Source organism: Paroedura picta, chromosome 6, assembly GCF_049243985.1.
Source record: "Paroedura picta isolate Pp20150507F chromosome 6, Ppicta_v3.0, whole genome shotgun sequence".
Classification (NCBI taxonomy): Eukaryota; Metazoa; Chordata; class Lepidosauria; order Squamata; family Gekkonidae; genus Paroedura; species Paroedura picta.
In genome coordinates, this window is record NC_135374.1 from 1,213,966 (window position 1) to 1,233,016 (window position 19,051).

Here is a 19,051-nt window from a genome sequence, read left to right on the forward strand (position 1 = left end):
GACCGCCCCTCGCGGGACCCGGCCGGCCGCTCCGAGCGCTCGGCCCCGCCCCCTCCACCCCTCCGATTGGGCGACGGAGCGCGCGCCTCTCGTCCCCGATTGGCGGGCCCGAGCCGTCGGCGTCCCCCATTGGTTGGGCGTGGCGGAAGCGAGCGGGCCACCTGCGGCGCTCTGAGCGCGGGGCAAGATGGCGGCGGCGGTGGTGGAGGTGGAGGTCGGGGAGCCCCCGGCGGAGGAGGTGAGCGCGAGGGGCGGGGCCGGAGGGGGGGAGGAGGGGGCGGGCAGGTGAGTCGGAGCCCCCCCCCCTCCACACACACCTGTGCAGCCCCCGCGGGAGGGAGGGAGGGAGCGAGCGGCGGAGGGCGAGCGGGCAGATCCCGGGCGGCGCCAGGTGGGCACGCGGGGGGCGGACCCGATGCAGACCCCGGGGGGCGCAGGGCTGCAAAAAGGAGGGGGGGGGTGGAGTGATATTCTGCGGGGGGGGGAGGAATAATAATAGGGAATAATAATAACAACAACATGGGAAATTCCGAGGCAGGCTGCGAATTCTGCAGGGGCAAATGGGGCAAAAAGGGGTGGTTGGCAGGTGCCCCAGGAGAAAACTTTGCGCGACAGGACAGGTAGGGACGAGAGGGAGATGCTGGACAAATCTCTTGAACTGGTTTTTAAGATGTATAACAGACCCTGTGCCAAAGGGCAGGCAAGGCAGCTGCCCTTAAAGGGCGTTGTTAAGTAGCCCAAATCCGTAGAGGCCATCTAGTCCACCCCCTGCTCAGTGCAGGATCAGCCTCCAGCATCCAGGAGAAGGATCTCTCCAGCCACTGCTTGAAGAAGGCCAGTGAGGGGGAGCTCCCCACCTCCTCAGTCAGCCCCTTCCACTGCTGAACTAGACTCCTAGAATCCTAGAGTGGGAAGGGGCCATCCCGGCCATCTAGTCCACCCCCTGCTCAGTGCAGGATCAGCCTCCAGCATCCAGGAGAAGGATCTGTCCAGCCGCTGCTTGAAGACGGCCAGTGAGGGGGAGCTCCCCACCTCCTCAGTCAGCCCATTCCACGGCTGAACTAGACTCCTAGAATCCTAGAGTGGGAAGGGGCCACAAAGGCCATCTAGTCCCACCCCCTGCTCAGTGCAGGATCAGCCTCCAGCATCCAGGAGAAGGATCTGTCCAGCCGCTGCTTGAAGACGGCCAGTGAGGGGGAGCTCCACACCTCCTTAGGCAGCCCCTTCCACTGCTGAAATAGACTCCTAGAATCCCAGAGTGGGAAGGTGCCACAAAGGCCATCTAGTCTCACCCCCTGCTCAGTGCAGGATCAGCCTCCAGCATCCAGGAGAAGGATCTGTCCAGCCGCTGCTTGAAGACGGCCAGTGAGGGGGAGCTCCCCACCTCCTCAGTCAGCCCATTCCACGGCTGAACTAGACTCCTAGAATCCTAGAGTGGGAAGGGGCCATGCAGGCCATCTAGTCCCACCCCCTGCTCAGTGCAGGATCAGCCTCCAGCATCCAGGAGAAGGATCTGTCCAGCCGCTGCTTGAAGACGGCCAGTGAGGGGGAGCTCCACACCTCCTTAGGCAGCCCCTTCCACTGCTGAAATAGACTCCTAGAATCCCAGAGTGGGAAGGTGCCACAAAGGCCATCTAGTCTCACCCCCTGCTCAGTGCAGGATCAGCCTCCAGCATCCAGGAGAAGGATCTGTCCAGCCGCTGCTTGAAGACGGCCAGTGAGGGGGAGCTCCACACCTCCTCAGTCAGCCCCTTCCACTGCTGAACTGGACTCCTAAAATCCTAGAGTGGGAAGGGGCCATGCAGGCCATCTAGTCCCACCCCCTGCTCAGTGCAGGATCAGCCTCCGGCATCCAGGAGATGGATCTGTCCAGCCGCTGCTTGAAGATGGCCAGGGAGGGGGAGCTCCCCACCTCCTTAGGCAGCCCCTTCCACTGCTGAACTAGACTCCTAGGATCCTAGAGTGGGAAGGGGCCACAAAGGCCATCTAGTCCCCCCCCTGCTCAGGGCAGGATCAGCCTCCAGCATCCAGGAGAAGGATCTGTCCAGCCGCTGCTTGAAGACCACCAGTGAGGGGGAGCTCCCCACCTCCTTAGGCAGCCCCTTCCATGGCTGAACTAGACTCCTAGAATCCTAGAGTGGGAAGGGGCCACAAAGGCCATCTAGTCCCACCCCCTGCTCACTGCAGGATCAGCCTCAAGCATCCAGGATAAGGATCTGTCCAGCCGCTGCTTGGAGACGGCCAGTGAGGGGGAGCTCCCCACCTCCCAAGGAAGCCCATTCCCCTGCTGAACTATTCTTAATGTAAAAAAGTTATTCTTTTGCACCTGTCATTTAAATCCATTCCTGCGGGTTCTCTGCTCTGCTGCCCACAGGAACCTTTCCCTGACCTCCTCTTAAGGGACAACTTCTCAGATCCTTCACGAGAGCCCTCCTGCTCCCCCCTCCACGATGTCTCCTGTAGCCTGGACCTTGGTCCCTCAGCCTCTCCTCGCAGGGCTTTGTCTCCTGGCCTTTGATCATTGCTGTTACTCTCTTGCTTGCAGTGGTTCCCCCCCCAACACACTCACCATGTGCAGATTGGCAGTTTGAGGAGGCACATCCAGTGAGTTTGCCTTTTGCACGAACAGAATGGGAACCTTCCAAAGATATGCCCCAGATTCTTGCACAGCATAAAGAGTTTCTGTCGTGGTTGCCAGGTGTTCTTATGCAGGTGTGAGTCCTTTGAAGGTTTTCAAAGCCTTTCTTCCGGGTCCTTTTGTGGATTTGAGCCTCCTTGTGTTACTGGTTGGAAAATTTTACATGTCTGCCCCACACTGGCCTTAGTCTCTGAGGGGGGCCTCCATGAAATCAAGATAGGGGCCAACATAAACTCCTTGCATTTAAAAAGTAGAAGAACAGAGCTAGCATCACAGCAGCAGCTTGTCCGGGCTCGGCAGGGGCAGAGGGGTTTGCCCAGTCGGTCACCTGAAGGGCCTGGGGCGAGAAGTGGCTGCCCCAGTTTAGGAGCCAAAGCAAGAAGGAGTACCCAGAGAAAGTGAGCGTTCCCAAAACAAGCAGGTCTGTGTATAAATAATATATAAAAACTCTCTCAGCCTCACCTGCCTCACAGGGTGCCTGTTGTGGGGAGAGGGAGGGAAAGACATTTGTCAGCCACTTTGAACTAGAGATGCTGCAGAGCAGACCTGGGACCTTCTCCACGTTCTCATTCCACATTGGGCCAGAGAGGCGGGGGGGGGGGGGAGACGAACGTGAAAGCTCATCTTCTCTCTGGGAAAGGAACTTACTGGATGCTGAAAACTCCCATCCGGAAGGGGTACAGCCTGTTTGTTTCGCTGCCGAGATTGAATTGCTGTATTCCGAGTTATTTATTTATTATTAAAACATTGTTTAAACAATATTAAAGCATTTGCTTCCCACCTCTTCTTCTGGTTCAAGGCAGTGCACAATAATAGCTAAAGCGTCCCCAGCTAAAACAAAAAACCCCAAATTTCACCCTTTCAAGACTTTAAAAAGATACCTCCTGAAGGTCTCCCAAGGAGGGGAGCCCCGCCTCTTCAGGGAGCCTCCCTCAGGAAGCTGGAGCCACAATGGAAAAGGCAGCTTTTAACGCTCAAATGCAGCTGGCTGATTCCTCCTGAGCATGTTTTCTGTCTGCTGTGTCTGCATAGGCCACAAGCCCTCGTCCCCAGGTCCCTTCGCTGTTCCCTGCAGGGTCTAGCAAGCCCGTGTAAGTCAACAGAGAGGGAAAAGGCATTTAGGTTCAAGGATAAGAGGCTGCATTTCTAGTATCTCCTTCTTGGCTATTGGGTGGGTGTTTGTTGTAGTTGTTGTTTGTTTTACAACATCACCTGTTATGCCTTCCCCTGCAGCCTTAGCTTTGCACATACTCCCAAACCAGATTTTAGATGTTGCAGTTAGTGTGAATTTATGTAAGTCGCGTGATTTGGACTGAGTTCGATGACCATCCCGAGAGAGAAGCCTCGGCAGGGCAGGGCAGGGCAGGGCGGCCTCCCTCCAAGGGCCTCCTTCAACATGACCTAACAATTGGGGCGGAACACGCGGCCCTGCAAAGGTTCCGCTAGATCTCCCGAGGCCGGGGGTGGAAAGCCGCCTGCCATGCCCAACGTGGCCAGTCGGGATCCTGCCTTCAAGATGAGTGGGCTCTTCCGGCCGTCCGCTGGCCCTGCTCGGGTTTCCATAAGCAAGGTGAGCACGACGTGGGATCCATGTCAAGAAATGTTAAAAACATATAAGTAATCACAAAACCAAGAGCCATCACAAAACCCAGAGAAGCCTGTGCTAGGCCGTTTGGTGGAGAAGATAAAGAATGCTGAAAAAAGGATCTAGGAGTCTTAGTAGACCATACATTGGACAGGAGTCAGCAGTGGGACTCAGTGGCTAAAAAGGCAAATGGGATTTTGGGCTGCATCAAACGGAGTATCGTGTCCAGATCACGGGAGGTGATGATACTACTTTACTCTGCTCTGGTTCGGCCTCACTTGGAGTCCTGTGTTCGGTTTTGGGCACCCCAGTTGAAGAAGGATGTAGACAAACTGGAGCATGTCCAGAGGAGGGCAACAAAGAGGGTGAGGGGTTTGGAGACCAAGACGTAGGAGGAAAGGTTGGGGGAGCTTGGTCTGTTGAGCCTGGAGAGGAGACGACTGAGAGGGGATCTGATAACCATCTTCAAGTATTTAAAAGGCTGCCATGTAGAGGGTGGTGCAGAGTTGTTCTCTCTTGCCCCAGAGGGACAGACCAGAACCAATGGGATGAAATGAATGCAAAAGAAATTCTGTCACAATCTCCGGAAGAAGTTCCTGACAGTCAGAGCAGTTTCCCAGTGGAACAGGCTTCCTTGGGAGGTGGTGGGTTCTCCATCTTTGGAGATTTTTAAGCAGAGGCTGGAGAGCCATCTGACGGAGAGGCTGATTCTGTGAAGGCTCAAGGGGGTGGCAGGTGACAGTGGATGAGCGAGAGGGTGGTGAGTGTCCTGCCTAGTGCAGGGGGTTGGACTAGATGACTCAGGAGGTCCCTTCCAACTCTGTTATTCTAAGATTCTAAGTGCTGTTACTCTTTAAGGGGTGCCTGGACTCTGGGTCTCTCCTCCTGTCCTGAGAGGGATGAGTCGGAGGGTGCCGTTGGCTGGCTTTGTGTCGGTCTTCTTGTGTGTTGCAACTCCTTGTTTTCGAAGTGTTTTCGAGAAGGCTTTCAGCACTCGTGGCTCTGCCTCCAGTCCCAGTGAGCCTTCGATGGTCTTCCAGGAATGAGGAGGATGCAGCCAACTGAGCACAGTCCAATATTCCGGGAAGTGAGAAGGGGGCCGCACAGGTGGCAGCTGGCGTCTTAAGAGTTTGTCCTGGCCTCTTAGGGGAGTGCGGGAGGGGCTGGGGCTGGGGCTGCCCCCTGTGCCGGACTCCAGGCAGGGAGAATTCACCTGCTGCGCTCCACTGGCTCCTGCCACTGACAGCTGCTGTGGCTTCTCCTTCTGGGGGCTGAACGTGTCATTCCTGCCATGCAGCGGTTTGGCCCAGGGGTGCCAGAAAGAAGAGCTGCTCAGCAAATCGGCCACATGTCTAAAATCTAAGTGTCGTTCCCCGTTTAGCATTCATGATACGCCCTTTAATGTTCCTTTCCTTGTCAAGTCTGTATAATCGGCTCCAGCTTTCTATCAGTTGAAGATTCTAGATCAGGGGTAGTCAAACTGCGGCCCTCCAGATGTCCATGGACTACAATTCCCAGGAGCCCTTGCCAGCATTCGCTGGCAGGGGCTCCTGGGAATTGTAGTCCATGGACATCTGGAGGGCCGCAGTTTGACTACCCCTGTCTAGATTCTCTCTCGTTGCCCTGATGATTATTCAGCGGGACACGCAGCCGACTCTGCTCTCTGGCGCCTTTTTGCAGCTGGGTGGATTGGGGCCTGTAGCACCCAGAGCTGCCCTGACCGGCTGGCCTGATCCTGTCGCGTCTCGGAAGCTCTGCAGGGCCGGCCCTGCTTAGTCCTTGGATGGGAGGCCACAAGTCCAGGGTTGCCACTTGCCACTCAGAGGCAGGCAGGACAAGCCACTTGTGTGTGTCTTTTGCTGTGACCTGGATGGCTGGGCTAGGCCACTCTCACCCGAACCCGGAAGCCCAGCAGGGGGGCTCTGGGTGGTTCTCAAATGGGGGACCACCGAGGGAGTGTGGGGACGCTGTGCACACGCAGGCAACATCAGAGCATCTCTGGGCCCCTCTGGCCTCTGGGGTCGCTGTGACTTGACAGCACTTCCCGACACCAGCAGAATGGAGAGGTGTGCTTGGGCTGCTTCACTTCAGCCGGTTGGTTCGGCCCTTGCCTGGCTCCGAGGACCACTGGGCTCTCTTGTAGACTTCTCTTACCACTGGCTGTTCTTCTCTTTCTGTAGGTGGACTTATCCCACTTGGCTCCGGAGGACAGGTGGAGGTGAGTGTCGGGCTGGCCAGCTCAGCCTGGGGGGGGGGGGGTTTGGGGGGGGGATCTGATGTTCTTACTTAGTGACCCAGGCCTCCTGTACCCCTCGCCTTCTCCCCAGGGTGGGGCCTCAGGGCAGCTCCCACGGCTCTCCTCTTCTCCGTTTACCTTCATAACAACCCTGTGCCGGGAGGTTATTCTGAGCGGGTGTTACTGGCCCCACGCCAACCAGCAAGCTTACGTGGCAGAGTGGTGACGGGAACCCGGGTGCGAGGTTTCAGTCACTCTGCCACGCTAACTGCCGGCATACCTGGATTCTCACTTCTTGCCTCCTGGAGAGCGAATGGGTGGGTGGCTGCAGAGCCTGTAGCTGTTTCAGAGCCCCTTTGTCTGGAAAGTAAGAACATCAGAGAAGCTCAGTTGGGTCAGGCCAAGGGCCCAGCCAGCCCAACACTCTGGGTCACTCAGGGGCAAAACCCGGGCCAGAACTCCAGGAGCCCCCCCACTCCAAGGAGACAGAGCATCCCTGCCCCAGACCAAGATTTCCGTCTTCAGCCTAGAAACCTGTTTGTTAAAGTCAGGAAACCACGCAGCTGCCACTTTCAGCAAAGGTGTCGGGCTCACCTGCCGCCTTCTCCTCCTCCTCCTCCTCTCAGGGTTGAGCACGCGCGGATGCACGCCAAGCACCGGGGCCACGAGGCCATGCACGCCGAGATGGTCCTGATCCTTATCGCCACGCTCGTTGTTGCCCAGCTCCTCTTGGTGCAGTGGAAGCAGAGGCACCCGCGGTCCTACAATGTAAGCTCGGCTGTTCAGCATCCGTGGCCCCCGCCCTCCTTCGAGCCGCCTCAAAGCTGCCGGGTGTGCCGGAGGCAGGACCGGAGCTGTGTCCCTCTCTGGGCGTCCTTCGGCCCGTGGACAGGAGCAGAGGAGGCTCCCCTCCAATCTGCCCTTGGGAGTACGCTTGGGCACCTACTTGGGAATTGCAGTTCCTGTTCGAACGGAGGCTGGAGGTTCTTTAACAAACCGAACCAGTTTGTTTCATATATTTTTTAAAATTTAAAGATATTAAACCTCTACCTCCAGTGCTCTTAGCCTGGCGATTAAATTGCAGCCAGGCAGAGGATTGAGGAAAGGGGGAGGGTTGGCTGGGGGGACCGTTAGATGGTCATGTTGGGCCCTGGCCTCAACCAAGTGCCTGGTGACGTCTTACATGCCCTCTGGAAGCTCCATGAGAACTTGCACTTCAGAGGGCAATTGATTCCACCTGGACAAGGACAGGTGCAGCTCTCTGCGACCAGGCATTGTCAGCAAGTGGGCATTAGCTGAATGAAGAGCCCCCTATGGGATGTATTCGGACAGGTGGTCCCTCAGGTACGCAGGCCCCAGACCGGGAAAAGGGTTTGCTGAAGCCGTGGAAAACAGGTGGGCAGCATGGAGCGGGCTGCTTCCTACCACTCGGCTGTTTTTGCAGCTTTTGCAGGAAACAAAAAGCTTTCTGCTCTGTTCATGAACTGAACTGCCAGGAACGAATCAGAAAGGCCTTGTAAGTTCATGATGGTAGACTCCTCATGATCTTTGGTTTGCGAACCATGAACTGGGCAGAATTCTTAGTGAATCTTGCTTCATGCTTCAGTTAATTCTCTGGTGGTTTCTTTCTGTTCCATTTTATCCCCAAGACTCCCATGGGTGCTGGAACCAGGCCCAGGAGCCCCACACTGGAAGGTGCTAATAGGCAGAGTGCTTTGGGCTGCGTTTCCAATAGCCTGCCATTACCACAACCCTCTAAGGAAGACCACGATTGTCCACCAGTGGCAGGGGGGTCGGGCTGACAGCAGACGGCTTTCCTTAGGCCCTCCAGTGAGCTTCAAAGAAGGGACTTTGGGTGTACAGGTCAGCACCCAAGAAACGTCTGTTCCAGCCACTCCGTAATCGGGAGCCAGGTCTGAGCTGGCTAAACCTGTTCCCAGAGAACACACTCAGCCAGAGCGGGGAGAGGGGACTGATCTTTATCTCTCTGTTTACTCTCTTCCAAGACCACACTGCTCTGTACAGTTGGAGCACTGAACGTTGTATTCCGGACTGAAGGGCATATGACAAAGAGGGAGGCCCTGGCCCCCTCTGGGTACATTCAGGTGTCAAAATCTCCAACTGCAGGGGTAGTCAACCTGTGGTTCTCCAGATGTCCATGGACTACAATTCCCATGAACGTTAGCTGGCAGAGGATCATGGGAATTGTAGTCCATGGACATCTGGAGGACCACAGGTTGACTACCCCTGCCCTACTGGACTCCCATTGGTAGAGAAACAAGCCTATTCTCCTTCACCAGGGTGGCCAAACTGGCTCTCTAGATGTCCATGGGCTACAGTCCCCAGCGCTGGCAGGGGCTCATGAGAATTTTAGCATATGGACATCTGCAGAGCTGCCATTTGGTCACCCCTGGCCTACAGACACACACAAACACAAGACCAAGGGTACATGTGCTAAAGGGTGAGGTTTCAGTCTCCTTCAGTAAGTGGATTTTGCTGGTGAAATCTATTTGCAGAGTGAATTGGTCGTGTGTTATTTTGTGTGTGTGAAGACCCGCCAGTGTTTCATAGGTTTTCGAGGGAAGCTGTGCTAGTCTGCAGGAGAACAACTCGGTCCAGTAACCCCTTAGAGATTGCAAGATTTCCAGCTTTGAAACCTTGAAAGCTTCTCCCCTGAAATCCTTGTTGGTCTCAATAAGGCACTGCTAGACATGAACCTAACGCTTAGTTCCTCCGCTCCTGGCCAAAGTCGGTGTGTGATTCTGTGGCAGGGATTGCCAACAGGAAACGGTGGAGGGGGGGGGGGTTCACTGGCCATCCTCTCTCCCTCTGCTGCAGATGGTCACCCTCTTCCAGATGTGGGTCGTCCCCCTCTACTTCACAGTCAAGCTGCACTGGTGGCGGTTCCTGGTCATCTGGGTCTTCTTCTCCGCCGTCACTGCCTTTGTCACCTTCAAGGCGACCCGCAAGCCTCTTGTGCAGACGACCCCCAGGTGAGCGGGAGCCGTGGGGAGGGGCGGGCCAGGCCTCTCCACTCCACTGGGCTGGGGGGCTGGGCCTGGCAGGGATGACCCCTCTCTTCTCTGGCCTGCTCTCCAGTTACTGTTGTCCACTGTCTTGATGGTTCCCAAGAAGAATTGCAATGATTTAGGATTCATTCATTCATTCGGATTTATATACCGCCCTCCCTTGCAGTTCAGGGCGGTGTGCAGAGAACATGAATTGTGTAACAGGGTACAATACAAGCTTACTAACTGTGACATCAGTAATGTGGCAAGAACCTAAAATGGTCAAAATAAGGGGGGTGAATTCAAGCCTGTGCAGGGTAGAACACAGCTTTAAAATTAAATACCAATATTTGTTAAAATTAAAAACCCAGGCTTATCTCATAGCCTCAATAGAATCAGAGCTTACATGCATGACCACGCCTCCACGGAACACACATGTTTCGGACCTACCGGCCTAATCCGTGGTCAGGCGTGAAATGAAAACAGCATGCAAATCGTTATGTACAGATCCTGCAAGTCAGCCTCTGCCAGAATGTTAAATCCAAGGACTCCCCTGTGGTCATCGTGCCTCTTCGTTTTACGTTATCCCCCCCTCCCCCCAGCCGAGTTTTGATATTTCTTTTTGCCGCCCCTGCCCAGGTTGGTGTACAAGTGGTTTTTGCTAATATACAAGATCAGCTATGCCACAGGAATTGTCGGGTACATGGCGGTCATGTTCACGCTGTTCGGACTTAACTTATTATTCAGGTGAGAGCGTCTGTCTTTCAAGGGAGAAGCTTTCAGTGAACGGAGGGCTGGCCACAAAACGGGGAAGGGGCCAAGAAACCCCTCTCTGGTCTGGTCGTCCTCTGGTCTGCTGCAGCAGCCAGTCTGCGGGCTCTCAAAGGAAAGTGGAGGCGGAGAAGGACACGGAGGGCGGGATCCACGTGCAGCTGTGGAAGGTGGTGCAGCTGAAGACAAGCGGGGGGGTGAGAGGGAGGGAGGGAGAGTTTGCTGGGTGAGGTCTCTGACCACCTCAGGAGTCTGAACAACCAGCCTCATGCAGGTGACAGGCCTGTGGCAAGTCATTTCTTACCCCCCGCGCCCCCAAACCAACCAACCAGTATGTTGTAGCAACTTCAAGGCTAACCGGATTCGACTCTAGCAGAAGCTTTTCTGGGTAGCTGTAACTGGGGACCACCAAGGAGGTCCGAGGACGCTATGCAGAGGAGGCAGCGACAGACATGATGTTGGGGTCACTGGGGGCGGGGAGGTAGTTGAGAGGGTGGGGCTGGGTGACCCTGGAGGGCCCTGGCAACTCTAAACTGCTTCTCTTCATCGGTCGCCTTGGATACCTGGGTGGGGGTCGGGTGGGAGGGTTTCTGGTGTTCTGGCCCTGCTGATCGACCTCCTGGGGGCTCCTGGGTGTGGGTCCTAAGGGCCTGCCAGAAGTTGACTGTCCACCTGTGGTTGCTGCAAGAACAGCCCGGATTGGTGCCGACGGCCTTTACAGGGGACTTCTGGGTGCCTCTGCAGGATCAAGCCAGAAGACGGGATGGATTTTGGGATTTCCCTGCTGTTCTATGGCCTCTACTACGGCGTGCTGGAGCGGGACTTTGCCGAAATGTGTGCTGACTACATGGCGTCTACGATAGGAGTAAGTGGCAGGGCGGATTCCTGTGGCAGGACTGGCCACAAAGTCCCTCTCCATATGCTGGGTGCCCTTGGGCTGCCCCAGTTCTCTCAGCCCCACCTGGCTCAGGATGTTTGGGGAGAGGAAGGGAAGGCAAATGGAAGCCGCCTTGAGACTCCTTTGGGTAGAGAAAAGCAGGGTATAAAAATCTTATCAGGCCTTCCCCTGAGAAGACCCTCAGAAGAGCCCTGCTGGGTCAGGCCAGGGAGGGTCCCTCCAGTCCAGCCTCCCGTCTCACCCAGGGGCCAGCCAGTTCCTCTGCAGGGCCAGCCACAGGGCAGAGAGGCCGAGGCCTTCCCCTGAGAAGACCCTCAGAAGAGCCCTGCTGGGTCAGGCCAGGGAGGGTCCCTCCAGTCCAGCCTCCCGTCTCACCCAGGAGCCAGCCAGTTCCTCTGCAGGGCCAGCCACAGGGCAGAGAGGCCGAGGCCTTCCCCTGAGAAGACCCTCAGAAGAGCCCTGCTGGGTCAGGCCAGGGAGGGTCCCTCCAGTCCAGCCTCCCATCTCACCCAGGGACCAGCCAGTTCCTCTGCAGGGCCAGCCACAGGGCAGAGAGGCCGAGGCCTTCCCCTGAGAAGACCCTCAGAAGAGCCCTGCTGGGTCAGGCCAGGGAGGGTCCCTCCAGTCCAGCCTTTCGTCTCACCCAGGGGCCAGCCAGTTCCTCTGCAGGGCCAGCCACAGGGCAGAGAGGCCGAGGCCTTCCCCTGAGAAGACCCTCAGATGAGCCCTGCTGGGTCAGACCAGGGAGGGTCCCTCCAGTCCAGCCTCCCGTCTCACCCAGGGGCCAGCCAGTTCCTCTGCAGGGCCAGCCACAGGGCAGAGAGGCCGAGGCCTTCCCCTGAGAAGACCCTCAGAAGAGCCCTGCTGGGTCAGGCCAGGGAGGGTCCCTCCAGTCCAGCCTCCCGTCTCACCCAGGGGCCAGCCAGTTCCTCTGCAGGACCAGCCACTGGGCAGAGAGGCCGAGGCCTTCCCCTGAGAAGACCCTCAGAAGAGCCCTGCTGGGTCAGGCCAGGGAGGGCCCCTCCAGTCCAGCCTCCCGTCTCACCCAGGGGCCAGCCAGTTCCTCTGCAGGCAACAGGTGTTGAGGCTGAGGCCTTCTCCTCATGTTGCCTCCTGGGCCTGGGATCCCCGAGGTTTAATGCCTCAGAATGGTGCGATCTCCCTTGACCACCGTGGCTATTAGCCACTGACAGACCTACCTCCATGAATCTATCTAGCCCCCTTTGAAAGCTGTTTCTTCCTGTGGCCATCACTGCATCCTCGGCAGCTGGTTCCTCATTTCAACCGCTCTCTCTGCCTGTGGGTCCTGAACCCCCTTCCTCCTTCCCTGAGGCTCCTTAGAGCACGGCTGGCTCTGAGGCTCTGAAATTCCAGCCAGGTAAGTGTCAGTTGAGTATCAGGAGAAGCTGCTGACTCGCTGTCTTTTTGCGCCTTCCCCCCCCCATCGCCCCCCCCCCCAGTTCTACAGCGCCTCCGGCATGCCCACCAAGCACCTTTCCGACAGCGTCTGCGCAGTGTGTGGCCAGCAGATCTTTGTTGATGTCAACGAAGAAGGGATCATCGAGAACACCTACAGACTGTCCTGCAATCACGTGTATCCTTGGTGGGGGTGCTGGAAGGGCCTCCGGAGGCACCGGGCCGAGGGGAGGGGGGCTGGCTTTTTCCTGTGACTCCCCCCCCCCCCCCCACTGCCAGCAAGCGGATGGTATCTGTGCCACCGTCAGGGATCCAAGGTATATCCTTTCTACGCTTGAGTCCAGGAGCCCCATAGCGCCCGGCATGACCGTCGGGGTAAAAGCTTTTGAGAGTCCAAACTTCCCCCACTGGAGCTTCAAGAGTTTTGACTCAAGTGTTTCTACCCTGAAAGGTGCTCCTGGCTGCAAGTGGGGTGCAGCTCCGGGGCAGAGCCTCTGCTTGGCCTGCAGGAGGTCCCTGGTTCCATCCCCGGCAGCATCTCCAGCTCCAAGGACCAGGCAGGAGGGGAGGAGAAGGACCTCTGGGTGAGACCCTGGGGAGCTGACTGACCAGACTGACCCCCGGTGGTCCAGGGGGGCCTGACTCCGTAGAAAGCATCCTCACGTATGAGCAGCTCTTCTCCTGCAGACCAGCATGGCTGCCCTCTGAAGAGGGAGACGAGCCCAAATAACACCCCTGTGTCCCCTCAAGATAGAGAGCGGTCTTTGGGTCCATCCCTGCATGGAACCTCCATGTTAAGAGGCAGTCTGCCCCCAAATAGCCACCAAATCGACACGCCCTGCTTGTGAGGTTCTCTGGTGCCTTCGCCTGGCAGCTGCTAGAAACCGGCTCCTGAGCCAGGCTGGGATGCTGCGTTGCCACCAGAGCCGTCCTGCATCCCCTTACAGGCCGCCCTTCCCCTCATCCCTGCTGGGGCCGCCTGGAAACAACTGCACCCCGGGGGCGGGGGGGGGGAGGCCCCCGAGCAGAAGGGCCCTTGGGGTGTGCCCGGGGGCGGGAGCAGGAAAGGCAGAGCTTGGCCTTGCTGTGGGAGCCCAGAGATTTCTGCCTTCCTTGGCGCTCGCTTCCCGGAATAGCACGTCTTGGCATGGCATGCAGGGGTCAGAATCCAAAAATAGCCTCTCCCCTCCGGTGCCTGACTGCCCTGTGACCGTGGGGACACTTTTTAGGGACGGCTGCCTTCTCTGACGCCATCGTGCTCCCGGCTCTGGCGCAGGGGCCGTGGCTTCCTGCACGTGGCCAGCATGCGGCGTGACTCACGGCCGGGGTTGCCCTTGAGTGGCTCCCGGCAGCTGCGTCATGCTTGCGGTTAACCCCGCCGGTTCTGGCCTCATCTCGCACATCCGAATCTGACAGGCAGACAGCCACGTGGGCGGGGGGGGGGGGGGCTTCTCCTAGCAGGCCCAGCGGGGCCCGTAGACCAGGCAAGGGGGGGGGCACTCAGCCCAAAATATGCCCTTTTTAAAGTCCAGCGGCAGCCAAAGTTCACTTGCTTCTGGGCCCCTGCAGGAGAGGGCGGGAAGGAGAGAGCCCTGACTGCGCTCCGTGGGCTGGAGCAGCGCCAGCCTCTGTGCTGCTTGGAGGACCGTCCGTGGTGTAAAATGTGCCCGGCGGTTGTAGCCAAAGACTGGGGGGGGGGGAGGTTGCAGAGAGGAATTCGGAAGGGGCATCCTGTATTGGGGCTCCCAAAGGTAGAGTCTGAGGGCTCCTTTGGCCTTGTGACCCTGCACAATTGGCCCAGCCACGGAAAGGCTGCTGGGGGGTGGTGGGAGCCGCTGCCCAGGCAAGATCTGTGAATATTTGCACAGGCAAACAACTTGTCTGTGTCCGGTCTTGCTGGACAAAGGGCCCCCTGACCCCGCACGGTTCCTGCAAACGCTTGGCGGTCACCTGGCGCCCTCGGGCCTCGCCTTGGGGATCCCTGGCATGCACTGCCCTCTGTCCTCGCGGGTTCTGCCCAGCCCTGGGAACAGCCTCCAGCACCGAGGGCAGCCCACCCCCTTCTGGTCGCCCAGAGCACCCAGGGAGGTTCCCGGCCCTCCCACCCGGCCTGATCCTGCTGGTTGGCCCTGGCAGAGGCCACTTTGCAGACGAGCCCTGGACGTGGGGGGGGGCCGCCCCACTGTGGTCCGAGGCCACGGAAGGGGAACCGAAGCTGTGCGTGGGCCGGGGGGGGGGGGCTGGAGGCGGTGCGTGTCCCTCACACGCAAGGGAGGCCTCTGGGGGCGCTGGGCGGTTTGTCTGACTGGTCTCTGTTGTGGGTCGGAGTTTAGTCATGGGCGGAATCCCCCCCCCGCCAACGTGTTCCCGGTGTGCTTTTCTCATGTTCCTGTGAGGATCCCGCAAAGACCTTGGAGCCGGCTCCCCCCCACCCCCACCCCCACCCCCACCCTGAGTACTTTCTCCCCGGGGGAGCCCAAAGTGGCTTCCGCCATTCTCCCCGTCGGTCGGGCCAGGAGCGGGTGGCTGGCCCGGAGTCACTCAAAGAGTTCCCATTGGGGGGGGGGGAGTGAGCCACTGTGCTGTGAGGCCTCGGGGGGCCTGGGCAGCAGCAGCCGGCTGGACACAGGGTCAGACTGGCTGGTGGGGCCCTTGCAGGCCAGTTCTTTTGGGGCGGCACAGTCCCCTCCTCCCCCTTTCCCCACTGATGGACAGCCCTAATGCAGCCGGCCCTCTTGGGCTGCCCTTTCTGCGGAGACGAGGGGTGCGATCCTGGCTCTCGGCCGGTGCACCGTCCGGAGGCTGCTCCGGGATCCTGGCCCAGGTGGCCTCTCTGCCCACGGCTCACCCTCTCTGCTCTCGGCCCGATCCTTAACTCCTGCCCCCCCCCCCCAGCTTCCACGAGTTCTGCATCCGCGGCTGGTGCATCGTCGGGAAGAAGCAGACCTGCCCCTACTGCAAGGAGAAGGTCGACCTCAAGCGCATGTTCAGCAACCCGTATCCTTCGCCTACCAGGCTGGGGGGGGGGGAGGGGGGGTTTGTCTCCTGAGCTGGCTGCTTGAACAGGCCGGGGGAATTCCTTACGCAGAACTGGAATGGCCAATGAGTTTGTTACATCCTCACAGCAGCCCTGCAGAGGAGGTGACCGAAAGCTGCCGGTCTGACCCAGGTTTGCCCTGTGAACTTGAAGGCTGTGGGAGGACTTGAACCCGGGTCCCCCCTAGCAAGAGTCAGACCGCAGCACCGCCCTGGGAGGAAGCCCTAGCTTCTGTTCGATCCAGGGTCCCCTCGCAAAGCTCTGCTGGCCAGAAGGGACCCTCACAGGACCCAGGCCTCTCCACTGCTCCTCAGGGAGTCTGTTGTGGAGAGGGAAGGCGAATGTCAGCCACTTTGAGCCTCCTTCGGGTAGAGAAAAGCAGCATATAAGAACCAGCTCTTCTTCACTGAGCAGGGGGTGGGAGGAGATGGCCTGGATGGCCCCTTCCCACTCGGTGGCCCTGTGATTCCGCCGCATGGCCCCCGGCTCCCTCCCCACCTGGCGCCTGTACTTCCTTAACTCCCCGTGCCAGCTGGGAGAGGCCGCACGTGATGTACGGGCAGCTCCTGGACTGGCTGCGCTACCTGGTGGCCTGGCAGCCGGTCATCATTGGCGTGGTGCAGGGCATCAACTACGTGCTGGGGCTGGAGTAGCCCCTCCTCGCCAGGGAGGGCCCAGAGAGCGGCGTGGCCCGGGACGTTGGGGACCCCCCGAGGAGACGCCCGTGGCGCTTTTCACCACCGACCTCTCAGGAGTGGCCTCTGGCCGGACAGCGCTCCGCTTGCAAAGACAGAAAAGGCCATCCGGGCGCCAGGGGAGTCCGGCCGGGCCAGCTTGTGACGCCTGTGGGTCGGGAGGGAGGGAAGAGAGTCCTTTTTTAAGAAAACGGAAAAAATGATTATTTTAAAGAGCATATTTAAGATCTTTTTATCACTGATTTCCAATGGCAGAGACTGGACTCTGGATTCCTCTTCACTCCCGCCCAGCCCTCCCTTAGCTGTCCTCGGGGCCCCAGTTGAAGGAGGCGAGCGGCAAAGAGAAGAGGTGCAATGCAGACCCCGGCTCCCCCTCCCCTCCCTCAGGGGACCCCCTGCCATTTCAGCCCCCCTGAGCAGAGGGGGAGGCGGCCAGCAGTGGGGGGCGCAGCGCTGCCTCCCCCAGCCCAGAGGGTCATGGGGGCAGGGCCCGTCCCTGGTGGGCGGAGGCGGCTTGGAAGGGCAAGGTGGATGCCAGCCTGGGAAAGGGGGCCTGGAAGAGCTTCTTGCCCTGGAATCCCCTCTTCCAGCCTTTATCCCCTTCCTTGCTCTCCCTGAGGCACTGGGCAGTGGCAGTAGCCCCCCTCCCTCCCCCCCAGCCCCCACCCCATCACGCAACCTTGGACTTCGAAAGGGACCTTCTTTTGCACTGTAGCCCTCCCTGACCCTCCGATTTGGCTAACGTTTTGCACAGCTGGGTCGCTCTCTCTGTGAGGAGTGGGGGGCATTGCAGACCCCGATTCACCGCCAGTGGCCTCCACGTCTTCGAGGAGCAGCAGGTGGGCGCGGACAGCTCCTCTGCACCTTCCCGGGAAGGGCTGCATTTCAGTACGTGGGGAGTGGGGGAGGGGGCTTGTTTGTGTGTTTTTTCCGTTGTGTTCTGCTTGCAGGATCGGGGCCCAGAAGGGCCGTGGGGGTCTTCGTGTGTGTAGCCGGCTGCATTGGGGAGGTTGGAAGGGGGAAGGAATGTGGGGCCGAAGGGCCGATCCCTCGGACTGTTGTGTGTGTGCTTTGAAAGGAGGAGCCCACGGGCACGGCTGGGCATTCCCTCTGTGCCAGGAAGGCTGTCGGAGGCGGTGAACTTCCAGACTCCCGACTTCCACCCAGGGCGTTCCCTCTGACGGGACCGCCTGGGGGGTTGTGTGGGGAAACTCCCTTGCAGGCTGCCCTCACCCCTTGCAGGCCCGGTGAGTCGCCAGGAGCCCTGCCTGCCTCAGCTGACGGGGAGTCATCCGTGGGAACAGAAATGCCGGCTGCAGCGCGGCCTCGTGACTCCGTCTCCTGCCACCGACGGCCCGTTTCTGGCGGACTTTGGGGAGATTTCCAGGCTCTGGGGGAAAGAGGAGGAATTGGGTGGTCAGTAGATCTGGTGGCGGGGCGGGAGGGCAGTGGAGGACAAGCGAGTGGAGCCTCTCCCCATCAAGGGTTGGTCCCTCTGAGCCCCCTGCCTTTGGGCTGCCATCTTCCTTGGACCCCAAGGGGGCAGACCTCTGCTGTCTATCCAAGGCTGGGTGGTCTAGCTGTCTTCTGCAGAAGGGGCCAGTTTGCTTCCGGTTGGCACGAGGGGTCTTCCGCTGGCACCGGGGGCGTGCCGCTTGCGGCAGCAGACAACCTCCTTGTGCCAGAGGAGAGTGCTGCAACTAACCAAAGAGATCCTCTGGCTCCAGCCCAGAGCAAGCAGGCGGGGAAGTCGCAAGCAAAACCTGGGTGCTCCGGGCATCTCCAGGATGGACCCAGTTCCTTGGGGGCCTCAGCCAGTGTTGCTGGCCTTCAGAGACCAGGGGGCGTCCTGCCAAGCGGGCGGGGAGGGAGGGAGGATTTGTTAGCCAGCAGATGGAAGGGCCTGACTGAGTGGCTGGGCCTCGTGGGGGCAGGGGAGAAGGGAGCTCGCTGGGTGAGGGGCTATGGCTTCATGTGGAGCAGCGCTGGCGGGGTCTGCCTGCTTTCTTCTTTGCACAGTCCCCCCCCCCCATGGGTCACGGTGGTGGCTGGCTGGGCAAATGCCTTCTTTAGTTCTCCAGACTGCGGTGAGGACAGATGCTCTCTTTGGCAGGTTGCTCTTTCGGAAGAGAGTCCGGTTTGGCGTTGGTTTGTTTTTCTTCTTTCCACCTGATAAAAGATGTGTCATGAATTCAGCGGAATTGTTGGCTGTTTCGTTTTCCGAAAGCACCTTGGCCCTCCCCGAAATACGTTTCTGAAATCATAATGGTCACAGAGGGCATGAAATGCACTCTCTGAATTCTTCTCCAACGATTGGGCCTGCTTCACGGGGGAAGGCGTGGGCATTCATGCTGGGGCACTCCTAACCAGCCGCCGTGTCCGAGCCAGAGGGAGCGGGCTGAGGAGCATCCTGCACTCTGGGCCTCTGCCGAAGGGCGCCTTCTGCTCTTCCGGCACACGTGTGGACCGTCTGTGGCCTTTGCGCAACATCCAGGGCGGCTCTTTCCATCTGGAGCTGTGTCCCCCGCCGTGCCCCCCTGAGTGGCGCTTCTGCCGGAAGGAGTCCCGGCCGGGGCTGCCTGAGGCCCAGGTCCTCCCCCACGGCCCTCTGCACGCCCTCCGCCATTGAGCCGCTGCTCTCTGCGCATGTTCTGTGGGGGTGGGTGTGACCGTCCCTGTTGTGCACCTGTCCAAGTGCAGAAACTCGGGGGACGTCTGCCTTGGCCAGCGTGTGGCACAGAAGTCTGGTCTGACAAAGGTGGTTTGT

The 19,051-nt window shown here is 59.0% G+C and overlaps 1 protein-coding gene across 1 annotated transcript; it reads left to right on the top strand.

The window, feature by feature from the left end:
• Window positions 1-145: 145 nt before the first annotated feature.
• On the top strand, window positions 146-18,479 carry RNF121 (ring finger protein 121). The gene is made up of 9 exons (XM_077341111.1): window positions 146-238; window positions 6,404-6,441; window positions 7,086-7,227; window positions 9,298-9,452; window positions 10,107-10,214; window positions 10,983-11,103; window positions 12,597-12,730; window positions 15,448-15,549; window positions 16,122-18,479. Exons 1-9 carry the CDS (start codon window positions 188-190, stop codon window positions 16,240-16,242), a joined length of 972 nt encoding a protein of 323 aa, XP_077197226.1. The 5' UTR covers window positions 146-187; the 3' UTR covers window positions 16,243-18,479.
• The last annotated feature ends 572 nt before the right edge of the window (window positions 18,480-19,051 follow it).